The sequence below is a fragment of the Perna viridis genome, chromosome 13 (assembly GCF_037379345.1).
Source record: "Perna viridis isolate PV_CMFRI_1.1 ecotype Kerala chromosome 13, ASM3737934v1, whole genome shotgun sequence".
Classification (NCBI taxonomy): domain Eukaryota; kingdom Metazoa; phylum Mollusca; class Bivalvia; order Mytilida; family Mytilidae; genus Perna; species Perna viridis.
In genome coordinates this window covers 23,147,924-23,170,387 of record NC_142457.1, presented here as the reverse complement: position 1 = coordinate 23,170,387, position 22,464 = coordinate 23,147,924, and the positions used below count along the sequence as shown (strand labels likewise).

The window sequence follows — 22,464 nt, the reverse complement described above, 5'->3', positions numbered from 1 at the left end:
TTCTATTCTTTACATGCAACAGGCATTAGGTCTTTGTTAAATGCATTGGATAAGGACACTGACAAAGAAACTGTAGGTCAAACTGTTAAGGACCTATCTGCAATGTCAAAAAAAACTCTTGACCAAGCGGGTCAGTTCGGACCTTTTTGTCATTTACTTAATCGTGAGAAAGGGGAATTGAAGTCAGTGGTGTATAAGACTAACCAGGCTAACCAGAAGAAAGATGGCAAGTCTGACAAGAGTTCTGGGGGTTCTTTTCCGATCCCCAAGAAGAATGACAGTTGACTCAGAGGCAAGTACAATATGTTTGTGTCCACAAATACCTGTTGGGGGTAACCTAACAAAATTTGTTCAAGATTGGCAGAACAATTCCACAAATCGGTGGATAATTTCGATTATTCAAGAGGGTTATAAATTGGAATTTCAAGAGAAACCTCTTTGGAAGGGAATAAAGACTACTTTGGTTTCTCAAAAAAATCAAGAGTTTTTATGCAAGAAATAGATACTCTTTTGGCAAAAGATGTCATAGAAAAGGTAAATTTTCCACAGGCTGTAAACAGTTTTTACAGTATATCATTTCCTGTTCCAAAGAAGAACTGGAAAATGAGAATGGTGACAAACCTCAAACCTCTAAATGGGTATTTGAAAAAGATTCATTTCAAAATGGACACTTAGCAAAGTATTGAGCCTAGTAAAGCCAAACGATTGGGCAAAATCTCTTGATCTGTCAGACGCATATCTACATGTACCAATTTATTACAATCACAGGCAATATATGCGCTTTCGAGTTCAAAAACAAAGTTATCAGTGGAAAGCAATGTGCTTTGGTCCAACATTTTCTCCACGAATATTTACAAAAATAGTATCTGTAGTGGCAGCTTACTTAAGAAAACAGAACATCAGACTAGTAGTATATTTAGACGATATAATGATAGTCTGTCCGTCAAAACATCAGTTGATAGAAGATCGAGAGAAATGTGTCAATCTTCTGGTTTCATTAGGGCTCATAATAAAACAAGGAGAAATCCATTATGATTCCAACTCAGAAAATAACTTATCTAGAAAGAGTTTTTCATTTAGACAAGGGAATTGTACATCCAACATTGGAAAGGGTACAAAAATTCAAACCTTGATTCAGAAGACGTTTTCAGGTCAGACAGTGGCTTTGGATTATCTAAATATTCTGGGTATGATGGTTTCTTGTGTGGAGTTAGTACCAAATGCTCGTCTACACATGAGACCCATTCAGTTACATCTATTGCATTTTTGGAGATATTTTCCAGAGATATGTCAAAAGTACTTCCATTTGCTCAACATCTCAAGTACCATCTTTTATGATGGAAAAATTCAGTCAACATGCTGAAAGGCTGATTTTTAGTCTTTCCGAAAGTCGATGTTATAGTCACGACAGGTCCTTCAATGAAAGATTTTGGGGGCTATATTGGGACCAAAATTTTTCAAGGGGAATGGAATGTAGATCAGAAAAGTTGGCATATAAATTGTTTAGAGATGAAAGCCATATTTCTGACAATGAAACATTTTCTGAATCAACTACAAGGCAAGGTAGTTTTGATCAGGACCGACAATACCAGTTGTGTTCCATACGTAACTCGTCAGGGGGGGGACACGACCACCGAAATTGTGTCTTCTGACAAGGGAATTGTGGCAGATGGCAATTCAAAATGGTATAATTTTGAAAGCAGCTCATATAATGGGCAAGAAAAATATATTATCCAATCAGTTGAGTCGATTCAAAATTCGACCAACAGAATGGATGTTGAACAAGGAAATTGTTCAGCAGATCTTTTCCAAGGTTGGGAAACCTCAGATTGATCATTTTGCCTCGGTGCAGAACAATCAGATTGTGAAGTACTGTACTTCAGTGGATCAGTGGATCCGGAATCAGTGGCTTTGGATGCACTGTCGATTTCATGGGAGAACATGTTTGTTTACATTTTCCCTCCAATTTGTCTAATTCAGAAGATACTGAAATATATCAAGCAGTATCGTTGTCAGGTAATTTTGATAGCTCCTCAGTGGTCAAGGAGAATTTGGTATCCGGAGATATAGGAGTTGTTGATAGCTCCTCCCCTCAAACTTCCATTACAAAAATATCTGTTGACTCAACCAGGAACTCAGATTTATCATCCAGATCCACAGATGTTAAAACTGAATGCTTGGCTTCTTTCGACAGAAACTTCAAAGCAGAAGGTTTTTCAGAACCAGTTAGAGAGTTGCTCACTGCTTCATGGAGGCAGGGAACTCAGATGGATTATTCCACCAAATTTGTCAAATACAATAGTTGGTGAAGTTCAAAACAAATTGATCCATATTCAGCACCTTTTAAGTGAAGTAGATGATTTTTTGGTTTATTTATATGAATCAGGTTTACAATATAGAACCATATCTGGTTATAGATCTATGTTGTCAGCAATTTTGCCTCCAATTCAGAATTGTCCAGTGGGAAAAAATCCAAACATTTCAAGATTGATTAAGGGAATTTTTCATTCTAGGCCACCTCAAGTAAAATTACTCCCTGAATGGGATTTAGAAACTGTTTTACAAGCTTTAGAGATTCAAAGTTTAAACCTCTTGATAAAGTTTCATTAAAATTGGTTACTTTAAAAACAGTATTCTGTTGGCAATAACTACTTTTAGAAGATGTAGTGATTTGTAGTGGTGTAGTCTCAGAATAGATCAGGAGTCTATGAAGGTACAAGAGAAGGGTGTTACTTTCATAAGACATGGTTTATCTAAACAGGATAGACAAAGGCATTTTGGGATGAAAACACATGTTCCTCATTTTGAGGAAAGGCCACTTTTGGATCGTAATAGATGTTTGAAAATCTATTTAGATATGACTAAAGATTTTCGACATAGGTTGGAAGCGCCAGACAGTTTTAGGTTATTTCTGGCTATTAAAGAACCACATAAATCAGTATCAACAGTTACTATTTCAAGTTGGTTCTTCAGGCAATCAAAATGGCATATGCAGATAAAGATATGAAAGTTAAAGCTCATTCTACAAGAGCGATTGCTCCAACTTGGGCATTGTACAAGGGTGCATCTGTAAAAACTATTTTAGAAGCAGCAGATTGGACTTCTGAGTCAACTTTTGCCAAATTTTATTTGAGGGAGTTAGATTCCCAACAACTATTACAGTAAGGTTTTTATGTTCATGTATGTGTTTTTCAGAACAGTGAATGACCAGTTGTATGTATATAGTTTCTGTATATACTGTTCTGATGTTTTCTGACATTTGAAGTTATTGGTTTAAGGATTTTATTTGTACAGAGTATATGAAATTATTTGTACACCACCTACAAGGAAATATACTTTGGAATCAGTTGGAAACTGTGAGTATTCTATTGTGAAAATAAAATATTATTTTATTTACACTTCAGAAATATATTTAACATAATTATTATAAAATGGAAATTTTTTAATTTCAAGGAGATTTTATAATAATTGTAGTGTTAAATATACTTCTTAATGACCCACCACCGCCCCAATAATAATTTTATGAGTGTTATAATTTAAAACTAAATTGCTTACCTGTATTTCCAGGTGCGTTTCCGGGTGATGACGAAACCGGATGTGGCGAATTCGGATTCACTCGGATGTTTTTAATTGCGATGAGAACACTTGTTGGATACAAGAGCGCAATTATTTGTAATGCATTTTCCATAGGGTACCTATGTAGTTTGAAAATTAATTTCAAGAAAACAACACAAATTAGCAGAAAATGAGTTTCTGTTCCTAAAACTAGAAAAGCATACTTTTTATTTGCACAAAAAAAAAAGTACATGGTCATGCGGCAAAAGTTGACCTAAATTTCAGTTGTTATGGACTCTTGAAAATTCAGCACAAAATACACTGCAAAAAAAATGAAGCACCTAGATTTCATTTATGAGAAATCATTTCAACCCTATAACATTTTATTAATTATTACCAAAATAAAATCAATCATAAATGGGTAAGCTTTGAAATGAAAATAAATTTCAAGCCATATCCAACCAATCAGGTACCACCTTGTATTCAGTACTCAGTACCATGTTGGGGTAAAAAAGTTCCCAGTAGAATGTAAACAAATAATTGCGCATTTGTATCCTATAGAAAACATGAAGCGGTTAAGAATCAGTACTCAAGTTCGCATTCATAAAGCACATCTAATTACAAGTACAGAAACCAAGTTAGGTGAAAATCCGTTAAAGTTTAGTCGAGATATTCCCTTTTTAGTTTGGAGTGCGAGTTTGCGGCCAGTGATGAAAAATTTCCACAGAAAGCAAAAATAAAAAATTAAAAATGGAAAAATTTCTTATTAAAATATCTTAGAAATTATTATGACTTATGTTTTCCAATACTTTAAGCAATACTCCTTCTATGCATGTACAAGTTGAAATCTAAATTTTTTAAGAGTAGAATCTACCCTTCTAATAGTAAAAATACAAAAAAATGGCCAAAAGTTGGAAATTTTCCTTAAAACTTTCTAAATTAAGTGAAATGAAGATGCACTTTCTAACTTTATCATGTAATTTTTAATTGTTGGTGATAAGAGGTACCAGAATGACAGCAACAAATTTTGCTTGTCATCATGATAATTATAGAAGAGCCATAAGATCATCAAATGGCATCTTTGAAGAATTTTATATGTTTGAAGGGGGGGGCACCTGTTGTTTATCCTGTAAATAGTGCAAAGACTGAACTTTTCACATCAACTTGTACTGCAAAACAAGGGTATAAAATAAACTTGCATCAGAGCACACCAACACTTATCAAAGCTAAATTAATAGAGTCAACATTTCAAATTTATAAAATGTCAGGATTCAAAAAAGGAAATAAATACACATTTAAATCTGGGAATTTACCTCACAACAAAGCAAGGACTAAACTTTCAACAGTGAAAAGTGACTTAGAAACACCTAAATACATTAGACTTACAAGGAAAACTCATGAACTGGTTGTTAATGATCCATACACTGATCCAGAGGAGAAGGCAGAGCGGTCCAGTCGTGCGGCCAAGTTACTGCGACCAAAATCTAAATCTGTTCCTGTTGCTAGGAAATCTAAGAAAGGAGCTAAAAAAGAAAAAAGGTAGGACATGTAAAAATAAATAACATAATTAACTTACAATCAAACAGTTTATTAATGTAGATTTTGAAAAAAAATAAAAAATATATGCCATATGTGCACAATTTTCAAACTATTTAGGATGTTTTTTCCTTAAAACTTGCAAATTAATTTCCAAGAACACAAATTCTTGCACTTTGTATAGTAATTAATCTTTATTTAAGTTATAAAGTAGGAAAAAATCAACTAGATATCAGCCCAATATACATAAATGCTCCATTAAAAAAATATTAAAATTAAGGGGGAGATAACTCTAAATTGCATTTGAATATAGAAATAACTATAGTGTTAGTAGGACATTAAATATGGTTTCTTTTCTAATTTTCAGGTTGAATTCTGATTCCCACAGAGTGCTGTGCCTTTACAAGTCAGAAAACATGTGGAATTGCGCATTTAGAGAGCATATGATGAAAAGTCCAGACTGTGATGGTATTTTACTATACGATTTGGACAAAGAAGAAAAAAGAGGTTTCTCATCAAGATTTCAACTTATTTGCGCATCGTGTAAATACTTCTCGAAGATGTATACACAGTATGAGGAACTTGAAACCGGCAGACCGGGTAGAAAACCCTCAAAACTAACAACTGGTGTACTAGTTGGCCTGAGTCAGACTCCAATTGGTCCTACAAGCTTGCGCAAAATCTTTCTAAGTGGCAATATTTCAACTCCAGCAGCCTCTAGCCTGCAAAGAAGGACAAATCAAGTATATAAAAACATTGTACAAGTTGTAAAAAAAGACATGAAAAGAAGAAGGGAAGAATTAGTCGAAATAAACCGCCTCCGAGGAAAGAAAAATCCAAGATGTATTAGTGTTCAAATGGATGGCATGTACAGCAACAGACCCTACTCAGGAATTGGACGCACACCGTTCCAACCGGCTAATCAGGTTGTGTATACATCAGCTGAAAATGTAACAAAAAAACATAATATTGTTAATTTGGTTGACAAAAATAAGCTCTGTTCAGAGCATTCTTCACTAGATGTTGATTTTGACTCAGGCCAACTCCACTCTGAATGTACAGATGAATGCAGTGCTAATATTCCAATGGTGAAGAGCATTGGTGATGAATATGCATGGGCCAGGGAGTGCCTTGAAGACCTTTTAAAAGACAACATAGAAGTAGACTATTTAGTTACTGACCCAGACAGTTCAGCTTACAGAGCTGCAGTTGATTTGTATGAGGAGGGAAAATCAAAAACTGAGCCTCAGCATTTCATTGATACCAGGCATTTGTCGGAAAATATGCGGAAAAGTGTGAAGAAAGACAAAAGTCTCCTAAAAATCATGCCAGCACGGACACAAAAGCAACGCCAAAAGCTACTGAATAACTTTGCAACAGACTTAACTGAAAGGTGCAATTCTGAACTTGCTGTATGTACTAAGCAATTTGGAGGAAATTTTAAAAGAGTTAAATCAAAGATGTCTCATACAGTTGATGCAGTTATCCGGTGCTACATGGCAAAACATGACTTATGCAAGAAATATTCTTTTGTATGTGGCAAGAGTGAGTGGCTCAAGAGGAGAAGTCTACTACCAAAGACATTCAAAATCATGCATACCCATGAAAACATGGATTTTATTCGTATCGCAGTAAATAAGCGCCTCGGACCAAAAGCACTTGAGAAGACCAGGCTTAATATGAACACTAACTTTGTCGAGGGTGTGAATCGTAGCATAAGGCGTTCCTTACCTTCAAATGTAACGTACAAAAAGAACTATTCTGGAAGGGCACACTCAGCCATCTATAGTGTAAATCTTGGTCCAGGTGAATCCATCCTTGAGTTGTGCAGTGCCTTACACTGTGACATTCCAGTTGGGAGTACAGCTTACCAGGCTCTGAAAAGTGTGCAGAAATTAGACATTTTACAAAAGCAGCATAAGCAAACAATGGAATACAAGAAATACAGAAGTGAAAAACGTGAAAAACTGTACAAACTGTATGAAAAATTAAGTGAAATTATTGCGTACGAGAAAAACTTGCTACTGAAAAGTGAAAAAGAACAGAAACCTTCTTCTCAAAACAAACACACAGACCATTCCTACAGTGTAAAAAGCAAGAAAAGGAGAATTTCTGTTAGAAAATAGTTTTTATATTAATAAAATTACATATTAAACAATATGGTTTGTGTGATTTTGAGCAGAGGCCTTTACTTTTGCAGTGAATTCTCTCCTGGTTAAACTCATTTTGTTCTATGGCTATGTGGTCTGGATTGACACACAGTTTCTCATGGCAGATATGGCTGCACTCTTTGTCATTAAAAGATTTTTGAAAGTCATCCCTTGTGATCCTATGCCTTATCATGTAGGAAAGCCTGTGTGCAGCCTCCCTTTTGCCCTCTCCATCAGGCCATTTCACAACTTGGACCCCATAACCTGACTTGGACTTCCGTGCCCCTATCCATTCAATGCATCCCTTACCACTGCCCATTAAAATAGCCTTTTTGAAAAACTTTTTCTCAATATCAGCCCAAAAAGCATCCATTTTGAAAAAGGAATGATCAAAGTCACCACAGAGTTTGCAGGAAAGCTAAGCACCAAAAAACAGTGATGAAGGAAAAAAGTGAATGTGAAAGTACACATTCTCTATAGGATACAAGAGCGCAATTATTTGTAATGCATTTTCCATAGGGTACCTATGTAGTTTGAAAATTAATTTCAAGAAAACAACACAAATTAGCAGAAAATGAGTTTCTGTTCCTAAAACTAGAAAAGCATACTTTTTATTTGCACAAAAAAAAAGTACATGGTCATGCGGCAAAAGTTGACCTAAATTTCAGTTGTTATGGACTCTTGAAAATTCAGCACAAAATACACTGCAAAAAAAATGAAGCACCTAGATTTCATTTATGAGAAATCATTTCAACCCTATAACATTTTATTAATTATTACCAAAATAAAATCAATCATAAATGGGTAAGCTTTGAAATGAAAATAAATTTCAAGCCATATCCAACCAATCAGGTACCACCTTGTATTCAGTACTCAGTACCATGTTGGGGTAAAAAAGTTCCCGGTAGAATGTAAACAAACAATTGCGCATTTGTATCCTATAGAAAACATGAAGCGGTTAAGAATCAGTACTCAAGTTCGCATTCATAAAGCACATCTAATTACAAGTACAGAAACCAAGTTAGGTGAAAATCCGTTAAAGTTTAGTCGAGATATTCCCTTTTTAGTTTGGAGTGCGAGTTTGCGGCCAGTGATGAAAAATTTCCACAGAAAGCAAAAATAAAAAATTAAAAATGGAAAAATTTCTTATTAAAATATCTTAGAAATTATTATGACTTATGTTTTCCAATACTTTAAGCAATACTCCTTCTATGCATGTACAAGTTGAAATCTAAATTTTTTAAGAGTAGAATCTACCCTTCTAATAGTAAAAATACAAAAAAATGGCCAAAAGTTGGAAATTTTCCTTAAAACTTTCTAAATTAAGTGAAATGAAGATGCACTTTCTAACTTTATCATGTAATTTTTAATTGTTGGTGATAAGAGGTACCAGAATGACAGCAACAAATTTTGCTTGTCATCATGATAATTATAGAAGAGCCATAAGATCATCAAATGGCATCTTTGAAGAATTTTATATGTTTGAAGGGGGGGGCACCTGTTGTTTATCCTGTAAATAGTGCAAAGACTGAACTTTTCACATCAACTTGTACTGCAAAACAAGGGTATAAAATAAACTTGCATCAGAGCACACCAACACTTATCAAAGCTAAATTAATAGAGTCAACATTTCAAATTTATAAAATGTCAGGATTCAAAAAAGGAAATAAATACACATTTAAATCTGGGAATTTACCTCACAACAAAGCAAGGACTAAACTTTCAACAGTGAAAAGTGACTTAGAAACACCTAAATACATTAGACTTACAAGGAAAACTCATGAACTGGTTGTTAATGATCCATACACTGATCCAGAGGAGAAGGCAGAGCGGTCCAGTCGTGCGGCCAAGTTACTGCGACCAAAATCTAAATCTGTTCCTGTTGCTAGGAAATCTAAGAAAGGAGCTAAAAAAGAAAAAAGGTAGGACATGTAAAAATAAATAACATAATTAACTTACAATCAAACAGTTTATTAATGTAGATTTTGAAAAAAAATAAAAAATATATGCCATATGTGCACAATTTTCAAACTATTTAGGATGTTTTTTCCTTAAAACTTGCAAATTAATTTCCAAGAACACAAATTCTTGCACTTTGTATAGTAATTAATCTTTATTTAAGTTATAAAGTAGGAAAAAATCAACTAGATATCAGCCCAATATACATAAATGCTCCATTAAAAAAATATTAAAATTAAGGGGGAGATAACTCTAAATTGCATTTGAATATAGAAATAACTATAGTGTTAGTAGGACATTAAATATGGTTTCTTTTCTAATTTTCAGGTTGAATTCTGATTCCCACAGAGTGCTGTGCCTTTACAAGTCAGAAAACATGTGGAATTGCGCATTTAGAGAGCATATGATGAAAAGTCCAGACTGTGATGGTATTTTACTATACGATTTGGACAAAGAAGAAAAAAGAGGTTTCTCATCAAGATTTCGACTTATTTGCGCATCGTGTAAATACTTCTCGAAGATGTATACACAGTATGAGGAACTTGAAACCGGCAGACCGGGTAGAAAACCCTCAAAACTAACAACTGGTGTACTAGTTGGCCTGAGTCAGACTCCAATTGGTCCTACAAGCTTGCGCAAAATCTTTCTAAGTGGCAATATTTCAACTCCAGCAGCCTCTAGCCTGCAAAGAAGGACAAATCAAGTATATAAAAACATTGTACAAGTTGTAAAAAAAGACATGAAAAGAAGAAGGGAAGAATTAGTCGAAATAAACCGCCTCCGAGGAAAGAAAAATCCAAGATGTATTAGTGTTCAAATGGATGGCATGTACAGCAACAGACCCTACTCAGGAATTGGACGCACACCGTTCCAACCGGCTAATCAGGTTGTGTATACATCAGCTGAAAATGTAACAAAAAAACATAATATTGTTAATTTGGTTGACAAAAATAAGCTCTGTTCAGAGCATTCTTCACTAGATGTTGATTTTGACTCAGGCCAACTCCACTCTGAATGTACAGATGAATGCAGTGCTAATATTCCAATGGTGAAGAGCATTGGTGATGAATATGCATGGGCCAGGGAGTGCCTTGAAGACCTTTTAAAAGACAACATAGAAGTAGACTATTTAGTTACTGACCCAGACAGTTCAGCTTACAGAGCTGCAGTTGATTTGTATGAGGAGGGAAAATCAAAAACTGAGCCTCAGCATTTCATTGATACCAGGCATTTGTCGGAAAATATGCGGAAAAGTGTGAAGAAAGACAAAAGTCTCCTAAAAATCATGCCAGCACGGACACAAAAGCAACGCCAAAAGCTACTGAATAACTCTGCAACAGACTTAACTGAAAGGTGCAATTCTGAACTTGCTGTATGTACTAAGCAATTTGGAGGAAATTTTAAAAGAGTTAAATCAAAGATGTCTCATACAGTTGATGCAGTTATCCGGTGCTACATGGCAAAACATGACTTATGCAAGAAATATTCTTTTGTATGTGGCAAGAGTGAGTGGCTCAAGAGGAGAAGTCTACTACCAAAGACATTCAAAATCATGCATACCCATGAAAACATGGATTTTATTCGTATCGCAGTAAATAAGCGCCTCGGACCAAAAGCACTTGAGAAGACCAGGCTTAATATGAACACTAACTTTGTCGAGGGTGTGAATCGTAGCATAAGGCGTTCCTTACCTTCAAATGTAACGTACAAAAAGAACTATTCTGGAAGGGCACACTCAGCCATCCATAGTGTAAATCTTGGTCCAGGTGAATCCATCCTTGAGTTGTGCAGTGCCTTACACTGTGACATTCCAGTTGGGAGTACAGCTTACCAGGCTCTGAAAAGTGTGCAGAAATTAGACATTTTACAAAAGCAGCATAAGCAAACAATGGAATACAAGAAATACAGAAGTGAAAAACGTGAAAAACTGTACAAACTGTATGAAAAATTAAGTGAAATTATTGCGTACGAGAAAAACTTGCTACTGAAAAGTGAAAAAGAACAGAAACCTTCTTCTCAAAACAAACACACAGACCATTCCTACAGTGTAAAAAGCAAGAAAAGGAGAATTTCTGTTAGAAAATAGTTTTTATATTAATAAAATTACATATTAAACAATATGGTTTGTGTGATTTTGAGCAGAGGCCTTTACTTTTGCAGTGAATTCTCTCCTGGTTAAACTCATTTTGTTCTATGGCTATGTGGTCTGGATTGACACACAGTTTCTCATGGCAGATATGGCTGCACTCTTTGTCATTAAAAGATTTTTGAAAGTCATTCCTTGTGATCCTATGCCTTATCATGTAGGAAAGCCTGTGTGCAGCCTCCCTTTTACCCTCTCCATCAGGCCATTTCACAACTTGGACCCCATAACCTGACTTGGACTTCCGTGCCCCTATCCATTCAATGCATCCCTTACCACTGCCCATTAAAATAGCCTTTTTGAAAAACTTTTTCTCAATATCAGCCCAAAAAGCATCCATTTTGAAAAAGGAATGATCAAAGTCACCACAGAGTTTGCAGGAAAGCTAAGCACCAAAAAACAGTGATGAAGGAAAAAAGTGAATGTGAAAGTACACATTCTCTATAGGATACAAGAGCGCAATTATTTGTAATGCATTTTCCATAGGGTACCTATGTAGTATGAAAATTAATTTCAAGAAAACAACACAAATTAGCAGAAAATGAGTTTCTGTTCCTAAAACTAGAAAAGCATACTTTTTATTTGCACAAAAAAAAAGTACATGGTCATGCGGCAAAAGTTGACCTAAATTTCAGTTGTTATGGACGCTTGAAAATTCAGCACAAAATACACTGCAAAAAAAATGAAGCACCTAGATTTCATTTATGAGAAATCATTTCAACCCCATAACATTTTATTAATTATTACCAAAATAAAATCAATCATAAATGGGTAAGCTTTGAAATGAAAATAAATTTCAAGCCATATCCAACCAATCAGGTACCACCTTGTATTCAGTACTCAGTACCATGTTGGGGTAAAAAAGTTCCCGGTAGAATGTAAACAAACAATTGCGCATTTGTATCCTATAGAAAACATGAAGCGGTTAAGAATCAGTACTCAAGTTCGCATTCATAAAGCACATCTAATTACAAGTACAGAAACCAAGTTAGGTGAAAATCCGTTAAAGTTTAGTCGAGATATTCCCTTTTTAGTTTGGAGTGCGAGTTTGCGGCCAGTGATGAAAAATTTCCACAGAAAGCAAAAATAAAAAATTAAAAATGGAAAAATTTCTTATTAAAATATCTTAGAAATTATTATGACTTATGTTTTCCAATACTTTAAGCAATACTCCTTCTATGCATGTACAAGTTGAAATCTAAATTTTTTAAGAGTAGAATCTACCCTTCTAATAGTAAAAATACAAAAAAATGGCCAAAAGTTGGAAATTTTCCTTAAAACTTTCTAAATTAAGTGAAATGAAGATGCACTTTCTAACTTTATCATGTAATTTTTAATTGTTGGTGATAAGAGGTACCAGAATGACAGCAACAAATTTTGCTTGTCATCATGATAATTATAGAAGAGCCATAAGATCATCAAATGGCATCTTTGAAGAATTTTATATGTTTGAAGGGGGGGGGGCACCTGTTGTTTATCCTGTAAATAGTGCAAAGACTGAACTTTTCACATCAACTTGTACTGCAAAACAAGGGTATAAAATAAACTTGCATCAGAGCACACCAACACTTATCAAAGCTAAATTAATAGAGTCAACATTTCAAATTTATAAAATGTCAGGATTCAAAAAAGGAAATAAATACACATTTAAATCTGGGAATTTACCTCACAACAAAGCAAGGACTAAACTTTCAACAGTGAAAAGTGACTTAGAAACACCTAAATACATTAGACTTACAAGGAAAACTCATGAACTGGTTGTTAATGATCCATACACTGATCCAGAGGAGAAGGCAGAGCGGTCCAGTCGTGCGGCCAAGTTACTGCGACCAAAATCTAAATCTGTTCCTGTTGCTAGGAAATCTAAGAAAGGAGCTAAAAAAGAAAAAAGGTAGGACATGTAAAAATAAATAACATAATTAACTTACAATCAAACAGTTTATTAATGTAGATTTTGAAAAAAAATAAAAAATATATGCCATATGTGCACAATTTTCAAACTATTTAGGATGTTTTTTCCTTAAAACTTGCAAATTAATTTCCAAGAACACAAATTCTTGCACTTTGTATAGTAATTAATCTTTATTTAAGTTATAAAGTAGGAAAAAATCAACTAGATATCAGCCCAATATACATAAATGCTCCATTAAAAAAATATTAAAATTAAGGGGGAGATAACTCTAAATTGCATTTGAATATAGAAATAACTATAGTGTTAGTAGGACATTAAATATGGTTTCTTTTCTAATTTTCAGGTTGAATTCTGATTCCCACAGAGTGCTGTGCCTTTACAAGTCAGAAAACATGTGGAATTGCGCATTTAGAGAGCATATGATGAAAAGTCCAGACTGTGATGGTATTTTACTATACGATTTGGACAAAGAAGAAAAAAGAGGTTTCTCATCAAGATTTCGACTTATTTGCGCATCGTGTAAATACTTCTCGAAGATGTATACACAGTATGAGGAACTTGAAACTGGCAGACCGGGTAGAAAACCCTCAAAACTAACAACTGGTGTACTAGTTGGCCTGAGTCAGACTCCAATTGGTCCTACAAGCTTGCGCAAAATCTTTCTAAGTGGCAATATTTCAACTCCAGCAGCCTCTAGCCTGCAAAGAAGGACAAATCAAGTATATAAAAACATTGTACAAGTTGTAAAAAAAGACATGAAAAGAAGAAGGGAAGAATTAGTCGAAATAAACCGCCTCCGAGGAAAGAAAAATCCAAGATGTATTAGTGTTCAAATGGATGGCATGTACAGCAACAGACCCTACTCAGGAATTGGACGCACACCGTTCCAACCGGCTAATCAGGTTGTGTATACATCAGCTGAAAATGTAACAAAAAAACATAATATTGTTAATTTGGTTGACAAAAATAAGCTCTGTTCAGAGCATTCTTCACTAGATGTTGATTTTGACTCAGGCCAACTCCACTCTGAATGTACAGATGAATGCAGTGCTAATATTCCAATGGTGAAGAGCATTGGTGATGAATATGCATGGGCCAGGGAGTGCCTTGAAGACCTTTTAAAAGACAACATAGAAGTAGACTATTTAGTTACTGACCCAGACAGTTCAGCTTACAGAGCTGCAGTTGATTTGTATGAGGAGGGAAAATCAAAAACTGAGCCTCAGCATTTCATTGATACCAGGCATTTGTCGGAAAATATGCGGAAAAGTGTGAAGAAAGACAAAAGTCTCCTAAAAATCATGCCAGCACGGACACAAAAGCAACGCCAAAAGCTACTGAATAACTTTGCAACAGACTTAACTGAAAGGTGCAATTCTGAACTTGCTGTATGTACTAAGCAATTTGGAGGAAATTTTAAAAGAGTTAAATCAAAGATGTCTCATACAGTTGATGCAGTTATCCGGTGCTACATGGCAAAACATGACTTATGCAAGAAATATTCTTTTGTATGTGGCAAGAGTGAGTGGCTCAAGAGGAGAAGTCTACTACCAAAGACATTCAAAATCATGCATACCCATGAAAACATGGATTTTATTCGTATCGCAGTAAATAAGCGCCTCGGACCAAAAGCACTTGAGAAGACCAGGCTTAATATGAACACTAACTTTGTCGAGGGTGTGAATCGTAGCATAAGGCGTTCCTTACCTTCAAATGTAACGTACAAAAAGAACTATTCTGGAAGGGCACACTCAGCCATCCATAGTGTAAATCTTGGTCCAGGTGAATCCATCCTTGAGTTGTGCAGTGCCTTACACTGTGACATTCCAGTTGGGAGTACAGCTTACCAGGCTCTGAAAAGTGTGCAGAAATTAGACATTTTACAAAAGCAGCATAAGCAAACAATGGAATACAAGAAATATAGAAGTGAAAAACGTGAAAAACTGTACAAACTGTATGAAAAATTAAGTGAAATTATTGCGTACGAGAAAAACTTGCTACTGAAAAGTGAAAAAGAACAGAAACCTTCTTCTCAAAACAAACACACAGACCATTCCTACAGTGTAAAAAGCAAGAAAAGGAGAATTTCTGTTAGAAAATAGTTTTTATATTAATAAAATTACATATTAAACAATATGGTTTGTGTGATTTTGAGCAGAGGCCTTTACTTTTGCAGTGAATTCTCTCCTGGTTAAACTCATTTTGTTCTATGGCTATGTGGTCTGGATTGACACACAGTTTCTCATGGCAGATATGGCTGCACTCTTTGTCATTAAAAGATTTTTGAAAGTCATTCCTTGTGATCCTATGCCTTATCATGTAGGAAAGCCTGTGTGCAGCCTCCCTTTTGCCCTCTCCATCAGGCCATTTCACAACTTGGACCCCATAACCTGACTTGGACATCCGTGCCCCTATCCATTCAATGCATCCCTTACCACTGCCCATTAAAATAGCCTTTCTGAAAAACTTTTTCTCAATATCAGCCCAAAAAGCATCCATTTTGAAAAAAGAATGATCAAAGTCACCACAGAGTTTGCAGGAAAGCTAAGCACCAAAAAACAGTGATGAAGGAAAAAAGTGAATGTGAAAGTACACATTCTCTATAGGATACAAGAGCGCAATTATTTGTAATGCATTTTCCATAGGGTACCTATGTAGTATGAAAATTAATTTCAAGAAAACAACACAAATTAGCAGAAAATGAGTTTCTGTTCCTAAAACTAGAAAAGCATACTTTTTATTTGCACAAAAAAAAAGTACATGGTCATGCGGCAAAAGTTGACCTAAATTTCAGTTGTTATGGACGCTTGAAAATTCAGCACAAAATACACTGCAAAAAAAATGAAGCACCTAGATTTCATTTATGAGAAATCATTTCAACCCCATAACATTTTATTAATTATTACCAAAATAAAATCAATCATAAATGGGTAAGCTTTGAAATGAAAATAAATTTCAAGCCATATCCAACCAATCAGGTACCACCTTGTATTCAGTACTCAGTACCATGTTGGGGTAAAAAAGTTCCCGGTAGAATGTAAACAAACAATTGCGCATTTGTATCCTATAGAAAACATGAAGCGGTTAAGAATCAGTACTCAAGTTCGCATTCATAAAGCACATCTAATTACAAGTACAGAAACCAAGTTAGGTGAAAATCCGTTAAAGTTTAGTCGAGATATTCCCTTTTTAGTTTGGAGTGCGAGTTTGCGGCCAGTGATGAAAAATTTCCACAGAAAGCAAAAATAAAAAATTAAAAATGGAAAAATTTCTTATTAAAATATCTTAGAAATTATTATGACTTATGTTTTCCAATACTTTAAGCAATACTCCTTCTATGCATGTACAAGTTGAAATCTAAATTTTTTAAGAGTAGAATCTACCCTTCTAATAGTAAAAATACAAAAAAATGGCCAAAAGTTGGAAATTTTCCTTAAAACTTTCTAAATTAAGTGAAATGAAGATGCACTTTCTAACTTTATCATGTAATTTTTAATTGTTGGTGATAAGAGGTACCAGAATGACAGCAACAAATTTTGCTTGTCATCATGATAATTATAGAAGAGCCATAAGATCATCAAATGGCATCTTTGAAGAATTTTATATGTTTGAAGGGGTGGGGCACCTGTTGTTTATCCTGTAAATAGTGCAAAGACTGAACTTTTCACATCAACTTGTACTGCAAAACAAGGGTATAAAATAAACTTGCATCAGAGCACACCAACACTTATCAAAGCTAAATTAATAGAGTCAACATTTCAAATTTATAAAATGTCAGGATTCAAAAAAGGAAATAAATACACATTTAAATCTGGGAATTTACCTCACAACAAAGCAAGGACTAAACTTTCAACAGTGAAAAGTGACTTAGAAACACCTAAATACATTAGACTTACAAGGAAAACTCATGAACTGGTTGTTAATGATCCATACACTGATCCAGAGGAGAAGGCAGAGCGGTCCAGTCGTGCGGCCAAGTTACTGCGACCAAAATCTAAATCTGTTCCTGTTGCTAGGAAATCTAAGAAAGGAGCTAAAAAAGAAAAAAGGTAGGACATGTAAAAATAAATAACATAATTAACTTACAATCAAACAGTTTATTAATGTAGATTTTGAAAAAAAATAAAAAATATATGCCATATGTGCACAATTTTCAAACTATTTAGGATGTTTTTTCCTTAAAACTTGCAAATTAATTTCCAAGAACACAAATTCTTGCACTTTGTATAGTAATTAATCTTTATTTAAGTTATAAAGTAGGAAAAAATCAACTAGATATCAGCCCAATATACATAAATGCTCCATTAAAAAAATATTAAAATTAAGGGGGAGATAACTCTAAATTGCATTTGAATATAGAAATAACTATAGTGTTAGTAGGACATTAAATATGGTTTCTTTTCTAATTTTCAGGTTGAATTCTGATTCCCACAGAGTGCTGTGCCTTTACAAGTCAGAAAACATGTGGAATTGCGCATTTAGAGAGCATATGATGAAAAGTCCAGACTGTGATGGTATTTTACTATACGATTTGGACAAAGAAGAAAAAAGAGGTTTCTCATCAAGATTTCGACTTATTTGCGCATCGTGTAAATACTTCTCGAAGATGTATACACAGTATGAGGAACTTGAAACCGGCAGACCGGGTAGAAAACCCTCAAAACTAACAACTGGTGTACTAGTTGGCCTGAGTCAGACTCCAATTGGTCCTACAAGCTTGCGCAAAATCTTTCTAAGTGGCAATATTTCAACTCCAGCAGCCTCTAGCCTGCAAAGAAGGACAAATCAAGTATATAAAAACATTGTACAAGTTGTAAAAAAAGACATGAAAAGAAGAAGGGAAGAATTAGTCGAAATAAACCGCCTCCGAGGAAAGAAAAATCCAAGATGTATTAGTGTTCAAATGGATGGCATGTACAGCAACAGACCCTACTCAGGAATTGGACGCACACCGTTCCAACCGGCTAATCAGGTTGTGTATACATCAGCTGAAAATGTAACAAAAAAACATAATATTGTTAATTTGGTTGACAAAAATAAGCTCTGTTCAGAGCATTCTTCACTAGATGTTGATTTTGACTCAGGCCAACTCCACTCTGAATGTACAGATGAATGCAGTGCTAATATTCCAATGGTGAAGAGCATTGGTGATGAATATGCATGGGCCAGGGAGTGCCTTGAAGACCTTTTAAAAGACAACATAGAAGTAGACTATTTAGTTACTGACCCAGACAGTTCAGCTTACAGAGCTGCAGTTGATTTGTATGAGGAGGGAAAATCAAAAACTGAGCCTCAGCATTTCATTGATACCAGGCATTTGTCGGAAAATATGCGGAAAAGTGTGAAGAAAGACAAAAGTCTCCTAAAAATCATGCCAGCACGGACACAAAAGCAACGCCAAAAGCTACTGAATAACTTTGCAACAGACTTAACTGAAAGGTGCAATTCTGAACTTGCTGTATGTACTAAGCAATTTGGAGGAAATTTTAAAAGAGTTAAATCAAAGATGTCTCATACAGTTGATGCAGTTATCCGGTGCTACATGGCAAAACATGACTTATGCAAGAAATATTCTTTTGTATGTGGCAAGAGTGAGTGGCTCAAGAGGAGAAGTCTACTACCAAAGACATTCAAAATCATGCATACCCATGAAAACATGGATTTTATTCGTATCGCAGTAAATAAGCGCCTCGGACCAAAAGCACTTGAGAAGACCAGGCTTAATATGAACACTAACTTTGTCGAGGGTGTGAATCGTAGCATAAGGCGTTCCTTACCTTCAAATGTAACGTACAAAAAGAACTATTCTGGAAGGGCACACTCAGCCATCCATAGTGTAAATCTTGGTCCAGGTGAATCCATCCTTGAGTTGTGCAGTGCCTTACACTGTGACATTCCAGTTGGGAGTACAGCTTACCAGGCTCTGAAAAGTGTGCAGAAATTAGACATTTTACAAAAGCAGCATAAGCAAACAATGGAATACAAGAAATATAGAAGTGAAAAACGTGAAAAACTGTACAAACTGTATGAAAAATTAAGTGAAATTATTGCGTACGAGAAAAACTTGCTACTGAAAAGTGAAAAAGAACAGAAACCTTCTTCTCAAAACAAACACACAGACCATTCCTACAGTGTAAAAAGCAAGAAAAGGAGAATTTCTGTTAGAAAATAGTTTTTATATTAATAAAATTACATATTAAACAATATGGTTTGTGTGATTTTGAGCAGAGGCCTTTACTTTTGCAGTGAATTCTCTCCTGGTTAAACTCATTTTGTTCTATGGCTATGTGGTCTGGATTGACACACAGTTTCTCATGGCAGATATGGCTGCACTCTTTGTCATTAAAAGATTTTTGAAAGTCATTCCTTGTGATCCTATGCCTTATCATGTAGGAAAGCCTGTGTGCAGCCTCCCTTTTGCCCTCTCCATCAGGCCATTTCACAACTTGGACCCCATAACCTGACTTGGACATCCGTGCCCCTATCCATTCAATGCATCCCTTACCACTGCCCATTAAAATAGCCTTTCTGAAAAACTTTTTCTCAATATCAGCCCAAAAAGCATCCATTTTGAAAAAAGAATGATCAAAGTCACCACAGAGTTTGCAGGAAAGCTAAGCACCAAAAAACAGTGATGAAGGAAAAAAGTGAATGTGAAAGTACACATTCTCTATAGGATACAAGAGCGCAATTATTTGTAATGCATTTTCCATAGGGTACCTATGTAGTATGAAAATTAATTTCAAGAAAACAACACAAATTAGCAGAAAATGAGTTTCTGTTCCTAAAACTAGAAAAGCATACTTTTTATTTGCACAAAAAAAAAGTACATGGTCATGCGGCAAAAGTTGACCTAAATTTCAGTTGTTATGGACGCTTGAAAATTCAGCACAAAATACACTGCAAAAAAAATGAAGCACCTAGATTTCATTTATGAGAAATCATTTCAACCCTATAACATTTTATTAATTATTACCAAAATAAAATCAATCATAAATGGGTAAGCTTTGAAATGAAAATAAATTTCAAGCCATATCCAACCAATCAGGTACCACCTTGTATTCAGTACTCAGTACCATGTTGGGGTAAAAAAGTTCCCGGTAGAATGTAAACAAACAATTGCGCATTTGTATCCTGTTCGTACGAATGTAATGATCAATATTCTATTGTTAAAATAAAATATTTTATTTACACTTCAGAAATATATTTAACACTACAATAATTATAATATCTCTTCTTGAAATTCAAAACTTTCCATTTTAGCATGTACAATTCAGTATGGAGTTTAAAGAAATAGTAATACAATGAACATGTGTATATATCCATGTGAGTCATAACTATGATTATCAATATGTTTCTTTTCAGTACATGGTCAAGATATACCAGATACATTTATTTTGAATGCAGATAATAAAGTAAGAAACAAGATTTTTATGCCTCAAGAAAGACAGTTATGTTAGAAATTCTGTGTCCATGAAAGTGCATTGAAAATGTGTTGGATATCAAGGCTACCAAAAGTAGACCTTTTCTAAGAGCAGATTTTCATGGACATTCTTACATGTAAAATGTACTAAGTAAGTGTTGAAGGTATACATTATTTATTCATTTACTTTGTACGTACACAGTTATTCAAAATTTTCAAAACGAGTAATAGGTATACTTTTTTAGAACAGTGTAGAACAGTGTTGTCATATTTCTTAGCAAAATTTGCAGTTTACATTTGTATGTCTGTAAACAAGAAATTTACACTGAAAACCACAAAAATACATGTGCATGTTCTCTATCTATGGTTACTGGCATATGCAGTACAGTATCAATTTAAGATTTCGTACATGAAATATGATACTTGAAATATAGTAATACATGTATCTAATTGGTTTTCTACTTTACAGTGTGACATTAATTGCTCATAGATAAATCAACATTCAGGGATTAATCCAGACATTTTGAAATGGGGTCCAAACATCATTATAAATCAGCAGGTAGCTAAAATCATACATGGAAGAAGCCCTAAAGCAATATCCATAGCAAGCTTTCCATTTTCTGTATTTAGAAGGTTTTTGTCTGGTAAATGAAATGCCTTTAATTTATTGTTTTAAACTCATGACTTCAAACCACTTTTAATGATTTACAAAATGTATCTGGTAATGAGGGAATGTTGTTTTAACAATGACAGGTGAAAAGTAACCTTTTCTACTCTTACTTATGGTACCTGTTATTAATAGTTATTGAAACAAAGATGTGCTCATGAAATACACTGTACATTTTTGTAACGTTTGTTATATTATTTCTGTTAATGTTTATTTTTTCTTAATCATAAATACAGCTTATAGAGTTATTAAAAGAACAAAATCTAAGAACATTGAAATATAGTAAATGTATACTATATTAACATTTTTTAATGTAGGACAAAAATCTATGAATAAAGACAGAAATATTGTTTGCAAAATTTCACTTGACCAGTATTGATCTCTGTGGGAATATTGACCAGGTGGTTTAAAAACCTGTTAAAACCTGGTACTGTTATAACCACCCAACCATTAATTATTTTTGCCTGATTTGCACAAAATTATATTACATGTAACAATATTTCCAAACAAGAGGATGTTTCTCCATATCATATAGTCGAAATAAATGTACATTTTCATGAATTTACTGTGTAACATTTTGCATATATCAGACACTGTTATGATTTTTTCCTTGATTTCTTTTCAGTGGTTATCACTTAGAAGTTTCACTAGATGAAGTGAGAGGAAAGCAAAAGTAAAACAGACCATTTCTGTGCTGGAACACTACAAAGCAGCAGTAAATGTATATGTCAACATCTCTTAATAAAAAAACTATAAAAACATGAAGCCTGATATATTAGCACTTACATATTTGCAAAACATAAGAGTTACTTGTATTATAATTATATTTCATGCAGAAAAAAGTGAAAGAAATGTGCCTACACTATTGAAGGCAGACATCTATAAAACACTCAGCAGTAGTGATTCATCATAAACAAAGTGGTACTTATGGGTTATGGGTTCACTAGTACTTTTTTGTTTTGGAGTGAAAAAAGATGGATTTATACTCAAAGTGCATTTGTGACAAAGATATCATATATCCTGTATTCACCACATCTCTATACCATTGACTTTCCAACTTAATTGGAATCTTAAATTGTTCAAATCTTGATTTTAGTTTAATGATCTTTAAACTGCATA

General features: G+C 34.4%; 4 protein-coding genes and 2 long non-coding RNA genes across 20 annotated transcripts; 5 read left to right on the top strand and 1 right to left on the bottom strand.

Annotated features, from left to right (window-relative positions):
- The first annotated feature begins 4,627 nt into the window (after positions 1-4,627).
- On the top strand, positions 4,628-7,295 carry LOC148600039 (uncharacterized). Its single transcript, XM_088557325.1, has 2 exons — positions 4,628-5,094; positions 5,459-7,295. The coding sequence occupies exons 1-2, from the start codon at positions 4,628-4,630 to the stop codon at positions 7,215-7,217; spliced, it is 2,226 nt and encodes a 741-aa protein (XP_088413451.1). The 3' UTR covers positions 7,218-7,295.
- LOC148600036 (uncharacterized) lies at positions 4,944-19,174 on the bottom strand. 15 transcript variants are annotated; one of them, XR_015917692.1, is made up of 10 exons: positions 19,033-19,174; positions 17,853-18,023; positions 17,152-17,288; positions 14,963-15,108; positions 13,082-13,218; positions 10,892-11,037; positions 9,011-9,147; positions 6,823-6,968; positions 5,660-5,813; positions 4,944-5,078 (listed from the first exon to the last, which is right to left on the bottom strand). It is a non-coding gene; the product is annotated as an uncharacterized LOC148600036 (long non-coding RNA). The 15 variants fall into 15 exon arrangements; XR_015917691.1 differs by having other exon boundaries at positions 17,870-18,023; XR_015917696.1 differs by having other exon boundaries at positions 17,924-18,023.
- Positions 8,520-11,505, top strand: LOC148600038 (uncharacterized). The gene is made up of 2 exons (XM_088557324.1): positions 8,520-9,163; positions 9,528-11,505. The coding sequence occupies exons 1-2, from the start codon at positions 8,697-8,699 to the stop codon at positions 11,284-11,286; spliced, it is 2,226 nt and encodes a 741-aa protein (XP_088413450.1). The 5' UTR covers positions 8,520-8,696; the 3' UTR covers positions 11,287-11,505.
- On the top strand, positions 12,081-15,462 carry LOC148600037 (uncharacterized). Its single transcript, XM_088557323.1, has 2 exons — positions 12,081-13,234; positions 13,599-15,462. Exons 1-2 carry the CDS (start codon positions 12,705-12,707, stop codon positions 15,355-15,357), a joined length of 2,289 nt encoding a protein of 762 aa, XP_088413449.1. The 5' UTR covers positions 12,081-12,704; the 3' UTR covers positions 15,358-15,462.
- LOC148600035 (uncharacterized) lies at positions 16,152-19,519 on the top strand. The gene is made up of 2 exons (XM_088557321.1): positions 16,152-17,304; positions 17,669-19,519. The coding sequence occupies exons 1-2, from the start codon at positions 17,027-17,029 to the stop codon at positions 19,425-19,427; spliced, it is 2,037 nt and encodes a 678-aa protein (XP_088413447.1). The 5' UTR covers positions 16,152-17,026; the 3' UTR covers positions 19,428-19,519.
- A 621-nt stretch (positions 19,520-20,140) lies between these two features.
- On the top strand, positions 20,141-22,106 carry LOC148600034 (uncharacterized). The gene is made up of 4 exons (XR_015918105.1): positions 20,141-20,403; positions 20,621-20,670; positions 21,148-21,237; positions 21,971-22,106. It is a non-coding gene; the product is annotated as an uncharacterized LOC148600034 (long non-coding RNA).
- Positions 22,107-22,464: the final 358 nt, after the last annotated feature.